Source organism: Dendrobates tinctorius, unplaced genomic scaffold, assembly GCF_039654945.1.
Source record: "Dendrobates tinctorius isolate UK_male_01 unplaced genomic scaffold, ASM3965494v1 ptg000171l, whole genome shotgun sequence".
NCBI lineage: Eukaryota > Metazoa > Chordata > Amphibia > Anura > Dendrobatidae > Dendrobates > Dendrobates tinctorius.
Window position 1 is genome coordinate 20,219,964 of NW_027361838.1, and position 9,636 is coordinate 20,229,599.

The window sequence follows — 9,636 nt, forward strand, 5'->3', positions numbered from 1 at the left end:
TCTAAACCCAAGGGAAAACCCATGGGCAGTGGACTCATTGCACATCCAGTGGAACTTCAGACTGGCTTACGCGTTTCCCCCAGTAGCTCTGATCCCGACTGTGGTAAGAAAAATCAGAAACGATCAAGCCAGGGTGATTCTAATAGCTCCATTTTGGCCAAAAAGGCCCTGGTTCGCTCTGCTACGGAAGATGTCCCTCTCCGATCCTTGGGTTCTGCCAGAAATCCCGGACCTACTAGTTCAGGGTCCAATATTACACGCTCAGGTCAAAGGATTCCATCTGACGGCGTGGAATTTGAAAGGTCGCTTTTAATAGATAGGGGGTTCTCCCCTGGGCTGGTGGCCACTCTGCAAAAAAGCAGGAAACCGGTGACTACTAACATCTACGGCAGAACATGGGATAAGTTCCTACAGTTCTTGGGTAAGCCGTTAGGGAAAGAACCTCCGATTAGTGACATCCTAGAGTTCTTACAATCTGGGTTGCAGATGGGGTTAGCAGTAAACACACTTAAGGTTCAGGTGTCGGCACTAGGGGCGCTCTACAATTGCAAACTGGCATCAGATAGGTGGATAGCCAGATTTATTAAATCCTGCCATAGAGCTAGACCTATTCCAATACCTAGAATAGCCCCCTGGGATTTAAACCTGGTGTTAGAAGCCCTTACAAAAGAACCGTATGAGCCATTACATCAGCTACCCCTAAAGTTTTTGACCCTAAAAACGATCCTGTTAGTAGCCCTCACATCAGCCCGCAGGATAAGCGACTTACAGGCTCTCTCAGTAAATCCTCCTTATACGCAAGTCTTTCAGGATAGGGTAGTGTTAAGAACAGACCCCAGTTATCTGCCCAAGGTAGTGTCAGATTTCCATCGGGGTCAGGAAATTGTTCTTCCATCCTTTTGCGAAAATCCAAAAAATCTGGGGGAGGAAAAATTCCATAGTCTGGATGTTAAAAGAGCTCTTGTAGAATATATATCTGCCACTAGCCAGTGGAGGAGGTCACAGTCCCTATTCGTAGCTTTTCAGGGTGCCAGGAAAGGCTATGGGGTTTCAAAAGGGACTATTGCTAGATGGATCAGGGAAGCCATTAGTGTAGCCTATTCAGCTAGTGGTATCCCGATTCCTGACGGCATCAAGGCTCATTCCACCAGAGCCGTGGCGACCTCCTGGGCTGAAAAGGCAGAGGTATCAATCGAACAAATTTGTAAGGCCGCTACCTGGGCCTCACCTTCAACCTTCTTTAAGCACTATAGATTAAATCTATCCTCCTCTGCTGACTTAACCTTTGGTAGAAGGGTGCTGCAAGCGGTGGTCCCTCCCTAAGGTGTTTCGAAGTCTCCAAAAATCTCTCATGTGGTGCTGTCATGGGTGAAGGGAAAACCACCATGGTTACTTACCGGTAGCCGGTTTTTCCGGAACCCATGACAGCACCCGTACATTCCCCCCCTTTTTCACTGTATGGTGTGCACAATTAGTAGGGTGTTTTGAGTGTTGTGGTGTTGGATAAACATGTAACTAACCGGGAAGTCCTCTCAATGCTCTGTAACCCAACTGAAGCGGGGGAGAGGTGCCGCCCCTTATGTCTCAGTAGGTTCCTGTCCTGGCAGGGCGGATCCCTCTCTCATGTGGTGCTGTCATGGGTTCCGGAAAAACCGGCTACCGGTAAGTAACCATGGTGGTTTCTCCGAGACGCTCATTGGGGGACACAGCACCCACCCTGTTAGCCAAGTTGGCTTCTGTTTAATTAATTAATATGCTCTCTATGAGATTAGGGTGGTTGTTTTCTAGACATGTTACCTGCATTAAGGTTGATGTTGTCTGATTTTTTTTGTTTGATCTCCTACTGCTTTTGCACCAAACTGGTTTCCGCCCATAATCGGGGCGAGGGTGTATACGGCGGAGGAGGAGCTAACCTCTTTTTTTCACTTAGTGTCAGCCTCCAGGCGGCAGTAGCATTCACCCACAGTACCTCTGTCCCCCAATGAGCGTCTCGGAGAAAAGGATTTTACTGTGAGTTATCACAAAAATCCATGTTTTTCTGAGCTAACAAAAAGATCACTGAAATTATGTAAGCAGGTCATTTTGTGGTAGGGCTGAAAATCATTGGATGTTGGATTTCTGGGCTTATAGGGAACCTTTCATCTGTGCAAACAGCTGGCAACATGATTTAGTCTGTCTGCACTGTTGCAGACAGCTATATATTTCTCAGAAACACTTCGGCATTTCAGAGAAAGTATACTTTTATAGATCCGGTCAGAGACCATAGCCACAGACGAGACTAGTCCAGCTTGGTCCTTGACCGGCTCCTGCCAACACAATTGCAGGTGATTAAGTGGTCTCTCCCATAGCGAGAAACCTCTCCCATCACCTGCCATGGTGCTGGGAAGGGCCATCCGAAGCCGAACTTGTCTCATCTGTGATCTATAGAACTATGTTTTATCTGAACAATCATAGAGAATAACATACCTAGCCAGAGATGTGCAGCTAAACTCTGATGTCCTGCGACCGCGGTTCTCTGTAAGTTTAACCCCTTCACGAAATGCGCAGTACATAAACGGTGCATGTCGGGTGTTCCCCTTTGATAGAGGCTCCGAGCGCTGAGCCTACATCTTTTCTGGCCCATGTCAGCTGATTTTATTAGCTGACATGTGCCCCCAACACCCATGGGTGGAATCGCGATCCACCTGCAGCTGTTAACCTGTTAAATGCCGCTGTCAATCGCGCTGGAAGCGCATCACTAATCCCGCCCATCTGCGCTGCTCCCGTGTCACATGACCATGGGTCGCCATTGGTTGTCATAGGATAGCAGTCGGCACTCATAGCAAGTGAGCATTTCTGAAACACAGAATGATGATCGCAGCTTCTAGTCTCCCATGGAGACTATTAACCCCTTCCTGTGACACATCGTATGCGTCATGAAAACTTGTGCCAATCCGACCTGTGACACAGCATATGGGTCATGACTGGATCGCATTCCTGCAGGTCGGGTGACCGGGGTCACTCAAATATCACCCGACCTGCAGGTTACTTGGGGACCTCTACTTGACGCTATCCCTCCAATCAGATGTGGAGGGGCGGAGTAAAACTATGGGTGCCTCGCTCTTCAGCCTCATCCCGTCCGTGGAAGCTGAAGAGCGAGGTGCCTGCCTTCTGACCTGCCGCCACTGCCTGACCGCGATCGCCGCTGCTGATGACGAGAACGACATCCGGTGCTCCCTCCCCCCTGATCACCCCCTGCTCTGGTGATCACACCCTGCCTTCCTGATCACCTGCTGCCAGCTCCATCTGCATCTCGTCCTCTGCTCCCCTCCTCCCCGCGCCTGACAACCCCCTCCTCCCCCAGTGATCACCTCAATCACCACCTGCTGCTGCCAGCTCCATCTGCATCTCGTCCTCTGCTCCCCAGCCTTCCCCGCGATGACCCAAATTTTGATACTGTTCAAAATTCGGCTGGTCATCGAACATTTCAGCAACAAGTTTGCTGAAGTGTACATTCCCCAAAGGGAAATTTGTGTGGATGAATCCCTCATCCACTTCAAAGGGAGGCTTCAGTTCCGTCAGTACCTGCCCAGCAAGAGGACGAGATAAAACTCTATAAGCTGTGTGAGAGTACCTCAGGGTACACGCTCAGCTTTAGAGTTTACCAAGGGAAGGACAGCAGAATTCAGCCCCAGAATGCCCACCTGCTCTGGGGATGAGTGGGAAAATAGTGTGGGATTTGGTCCACCCACTGCTTGATAAAGGTTACGTTGATAACTTTTATACAAGCATCCCACTCTTTTAATCCCTCTCTGCCAGAGCTGTGGTCGCTTGCAGTACCGTGCGCAGAAACCAGAGGGGTCTCCCTTTGTCGCTAATTGAGCAGGCTCTCCCAAAGGGTGAGAGCCGAGCCCAATGTAACAGCGACATGCTTGTGATCAAGTTCAAAGACAAAAGAGACATCTTTTTCTTGACAACAATCCATGGTCCCAGCACCACGGCCACCACCGTTCGAGGTACCCCAGCACAGGTCCACAAACCGGACTGTACCCTGGGGTACAACAAACACATGGGGGGGGAGTTGATCTTTCTGATCAAGTCCTCCAGCCCTATAGTGCCATGCGGAAGGTGAAGGTGTGGTATAAAAAAACGGCTGTGCACATCGTACAAATGGCACTGTATAACGCATGCGTGCTATCACGATGTGCAGGCCAGACCAACAACACCTTCCTTCAGTTCCAGGAGGCGGTGATAAAGGCCCTGATGTTTGGAGACGAGGAAGGAGCTGGCCCCAGCACCCCTGGAACTCGTTTCCCGTATGGTATCAGGGCAACATTTTCCCAGTGAGGGAAGAACAAGAAAAAGGTGCCAGGTATGCTATAAAAGGGGGATAAGAAAAACTTGTTTCCAATGTGAAACGTGTCCTGACAAACCTGGACTGTGTTTGAATGAATGCTTCAGAATTCATCACAAGTCCGTGGACTAAACACATCCTGACATTCCCCTACAGAACTCACCCACACCAGTCTGACATACACAACACCACACACACAAAACAACCTGACGTACACTACACCACACACACCAACCTGACGTGTACTACACTACACCAACCTGACATGCAGTACGTCAGGTTGGTGTGTGGTGTGGTATAGTGTACGTCAGGTTGCTTGTGTGTGTGTGTGGTGTATACTACACACCAACCTGACATACACTACACCACACACACCAACCTAACATAGTGTTAGGTTGGTGTGTGTGGCATAGTGTACGTCAGGGTGGTGTAGTGTACATGTAGTGTAGTACACGTCAGGTTGGTGTACGTGTGGTGTAGTATACACCACACACACCAACCTGACATACACTAAATACTTTCCATACGTGACATGGTGTCCACTAATGATTGGAGCTAATTTTCCATTCAAAAAGTCAAATGGCGCTCCTTCCCTTCCGAGCCCTGCCGTGCGCCCAAACATTAGTATTCCCCCACATATGAGGTATCGGTGTACTCCGGAGAAATTGCCCAACAAATGTTAGGATCCACTTTATCCTGTTGCCCATGTGAAAATGAAAAAATTGAGGTTAAAAGTAAAAATTTTTGAAAAAAAAAAAGTACTTTTTAATTTTACAGGTCAATTTGTTAAGCACCTGGGGGTAAAAAGGTGCTCACTATGCATCTAGATAAGTTCCTTGGGGGGGTCTAGTTTTCAAAATGGGGTCACTTGTGGGGGAGCTCCAATGTTTAGGCACTCAGGGGATCTCCATACGCGACATGGTGTCCGCTAACAATTGCAGCTAATTTTCCATTCAAAAAGTCAAACGGCGCTCCTTCCATTCCGAACCCTGCCGTGTGCCCAAACAGTGGTTCCCCCCACATATGGGGTTTCAATGTACTCAGGACAAATTGGACAACAACTTTTGGGGTCCAGTTTCTCTTTTTACCCTTGGGAAAATAAAAAAATTGTTGCTTAAAGATCATTTTTGTGACTAAAAAGTTAAATGTTCATTTTTTTCTTCCATGTTGCTTCTGCTGCTGTGAAACACCAGGAGGGTTAATAAACTTCTTGAATGTGGTTTTGATCAGCTTGAGGGGTGCAGTTTTTAGAATGGTGTCACTTTTGGGTATTTTCTGCCATATAGACCCCTTAAACTGACTTCATTCAAATGTGAGGTGGTCCCTAAAAAAAAAATGGTTTTGTAAATTTTGTTGTAAAAATGAGATCGCTGGTCAAATTTTAACCCTTATAACTTCCTAACTTGTTCCCAAAATTGTGCTGATGTAAAGTAGACATGTGGGAAATGTTATTTAGTAACATTTTCCACATGTCTACTTTACATCAGTAACAACAAGGCCATATTGACGGAAAAATAAAAAAGTTATGGCTCTGGGAAGAAGGGGAGCAAAAAACAGGAACGCAAAAACGAAAAATGGTGAAGGGGTTGCCCCATTAGGCTACACATCTGTAGTTACTCTGATTGCAGATTTGTGAATGCTCATAGCAGATTTGTGAATGCTCATAGCAGAAGTTGATGGCCCCTATTAGAACTCATTGGGGTTCTTCATAAGACTGATTGATCCAGCATTGTGGTTTCTTTTATAAACATTAGCAACAATATAGATGTGAACAAAGCCTAAACACAAGCATGTAGAGAGGTGTATAATACAGTATCATCTTCAGCGGGATATTGTTACACGTCTGCTAATTTCCTATATTTCTGTGAAGTTTGCACAACAGATAACTGGGATGCGGTTTTGTGAAGCAAGTGCCAAGGACAACTTTAATGTAGATGAAATCTTCCTGAAGCTGGTTGATGACATACTAAAAAAGGTATCTGTGTTCTCCAGACTTTTTGAATGGACTGTTATATTTCTAATCTACTGAAACTCAGTTCCATTCCCCTCCATTTCTTATGAACAAGTGAAGGTCCTCTCCATTGGTCACTGCTGCTATTTCCAATAATTTATCCAAAATTACTTTGTCCCATGACTTAACTCCCTAAAAGGCTTTGTCTGGCCTAAATCAATAAGCCAGTGCTCGGGCCGGCAGCTGTATTTTTTGTGGACGGCAGCCTAATAATTTTTTTTGCGCACAGTGTTCACTACGGAACGTTGAGGTGCGTGCAATAATAATCTTTTATTTTTATATAGCGCTAACATATTCCGCAGCGGTGTGAGAGGAAACCAGACAACTCGGAGGAAACCCCCGCAAACACGGGGAGAACACATAAACTCCTTGCAGATGTTGTCCTTGGTGGGATTAGAACCCAGGACCCCAGCGTTGCAAGGCTGCAGTGTTAACTACTGAGCCACCCGTGCTGCCAGAGCAATTAAAGATGCCAGTGCCAGCATAAGGACATACTTTTGGGCAGAGTTGGTGCACAATTATACGAAGGATGGTATAAATATTCAAACGGCCCTTAGAAGAAAAAAGATTCCCCACCCCTGATGTAAATACCCATTGTCTGAACTATCCTTACGAACATGGCGGACAGGGTCACTAGACCAGTAGCCAGAAACACAACAGCAACACAAGTGCAGAAATGAACCCACTCAGTGCAAAAAGAAAATTGGTCCATAATTTGGTGGAGGACCACAGTACCAGCAGGGAAAGGAGCCCTGTTGCCTAAGCCCCTTTGGTTTTTGCCCAAACACGAGAGAGTGCTACATAGCCTGCACACAGGAGGCTTCTAAAGGCACAAAAATTTCAAAGATCCAGAAAAATATTTCCATTACATGTGCTACTGTGAATTTTAGTGCATTTGATAACTGATCTATAATGTTTTTCTTCATATTTTTAGCATGAATATTCCACATAGTAACCACTTAATATTTCTTGTGCAGATGCCCCTGGATATAATGCGGAGCGGGTTATCCAACAGCATTTTATCTCTTCAACCAGAGCCAGAAGTCCCTCCAGAGCTGCCTCCACCTCGACCACCAGTCCGTTGTTGCTGATTTCCTCCTGACACAGCAGGACAGTGACATTCAGTCCATGTCCTGTGATACAATCATTAGGATGATCCCATTTGCACTTGTTTCTCAGTTAAATTTGTAAATATGTAATCGACAAGCAAAGATTTTAATTCTGAAAGTCTTGTCTTTTGCTCACTCAGCAAAAGTCCAGTGTTTGTACTCCAATATGGGTGGGCTCTGGATTGGAAGGATTGGCCCATCTTTTGAAGCGCTGTACCGCAGTGGTTCCTGCAAAGCACTTTATATCAGGCTCCACTAGTTGTGTAGTATTTAGGGTTTTCAGCTCAAGAGGTTTGGTTTCTCAGTGGCCATTCCTTTTTGCATTTTTTTTTAATTAAATCTAGAGGCATATACGGTGCTTTGCTAATTGTATTATCACTCCAAAATATTTAACTATTTAAGTTTTCCAGTAAAATGCTTCCATATACAGTATTATATTTAGTTTAGCAAACAGTGCAATTTTACTTTAATATTCTTATAAATTGTAGCAATAGTTGATTACTGGACTTGCCACGAGCATTAATGTTTGCTCCAGTAATTTTATTAACGACTAATATTGAAGGAATTTTTATTTGTTTTGTGTTTTTTTTTTTTGTTTGTTTGTTTTATTTTCTTTCATCCATGCAAAGAGAAAAGGTCGCACTCATCGAGATGGAAATTTCACTGATTTATTGACATATCATAAACATGTCAAGTCGGGGGAGTCCGTTGTCAGCCTTTCTTGCACTCCTTATGTCACTCCCCCGACTTGACATGTTTATGATATGTCAATAAATCAGTGAAACTTCCATCTCGATGAGTGCGACCTTTTCTCTTTGCATGGATTCCCAGGATTGACTGTTTCCAGGTCTGGCACCCGAGATTCCCAGCTGCTGGGCTTCTGTATGCCGCACATCATTTTAAGTCACACGGTAACAGCGGTGCCATCCGCTTTTTATCTTGAGTTTATTTTCTTTCAGTCTAGTAGAGTCATTTAACATGAGCTGTCAGTGCCATTCTGTTCTCTCTAATTCTCCTTGCACAGGATTTGTGTGGTATTAAGGCACACTGAAGAAGCAAAATACGTATGTGCTTTATGAACTATGGAGACTTCATTGCGCACAGCTTTTAATGGGCTGGCTTCGAAGTAAGGACTGATAAGACTGCTAAGAAAGCAGCACTACTGTTCCATTTGGGAATGGAAATAAAACTGTTTTTTATTAGTATTAAGCTACTAATCTTTGCTTTTAACTATGCCACTTTGGATTTTTTTTTTTTTTTAGTGGGGAGGGTGGGCGGAAAAGTATGACATGACACCTAAATGGCACATACTGTTTTAATAACGATGGTTTTGTGAAATACGTCTTTGATATCATTATTGAAATGCACTGTATAATCCGTTGTGGACACAGCAGTGCCAGGATATGCATTTGGATAAATGTGTGTCTTTGTGGTATTGAAACAACATAGTATTTCTAACTAATGTAGTGAAAATAAACCTTTTTTTTTTATTTATGAACAGTGGTGTAGTATTATTGCTCTTTCTACCATTCCTTTATATTGTATTGTTAGCTGTGCTTTCTGTGTCCGTGGGAAGCTAACTCATCTAATCTGATGGAAGACAAGGCCACGGGCAGGAGAATAACTGGTGGGTGCAGGGGTTGCGAAAAGTCTGTTTCGCCCATTTGAGAAGGCCTGTATTATTAAAGAATATGATAGTTGGAGATTTAAGATTGAGACCGCGAGCCTCAAGTTATGGGACTGGTCAAAGGCAATTTAACCCATTAAGGGCGAGGCAACTTTGTCTGTTAATGACCGAGCCTTATTTTACAATTCTGACCATTGTCACTTTATGTGGTGATAACTCTGGAACAATGGATCCCGCTGATTCTGAGATTTTCTCATGACAGTTTGTACTTCATGTTAGTGGTAAATTTAGTTCAATATAATTTTTTTTTATTTATGGAAATGTCAAAAGTGACAAATTTGAAAATGTTTGAATTTTCAAACTTTGAATTTTTATGCCCTTAATTCAGTTACTGTATATACTCAAGTATAAGCCAACCCGAGTATAAGCCGAGGTACATAATTTTGCCACTGAAAACTGGGTAAGCTTTTTGACTCGAGTATAAGAGGGATATGCATTGTCCTCTCATCCCTGTCCTGTTGTGCGTGGCTCCCCCATCCCTGTCCTGTTGTGCGTG

General features: G+C 44.6%; 1 protein-coding gene across 2 annotated transcripts in view; it reads left to right on the forward strand.

Annotated features, from left to right (window-relative positions):
- RAB12 (RAB12, member RAS oncogene family) overlaps positions 1 to 8,109 on the forward strand; it is a 75,295-nt gene extending 67,186 nt beyond the window's left edge. Inside the window, exons 5-6 of one of the 2 annotated variants that reach the window (XM_073550943.1) lie at positions 6,204 to 6,308; positions 7,322 to 8,109. In XM_073550943.1, the coding sequence (XP_073407044.1) occupies positions 6,204 to 6,308; positions 7,322 to 7,435 (219 nt within the window). In that variant the 3' untranslated portion in view covers positions 7,436 to 8,109. Of the gene's footprint in view, positions 1 to 6,203; positions 6,309 to 7,321 lie in introns of those variants that run through there. The other variant, XR_012221275.1, reaches the window with a different exon arrangement.
- Positions 8,110 to 9,636: the final 1,527 nt, after the last annotated feature.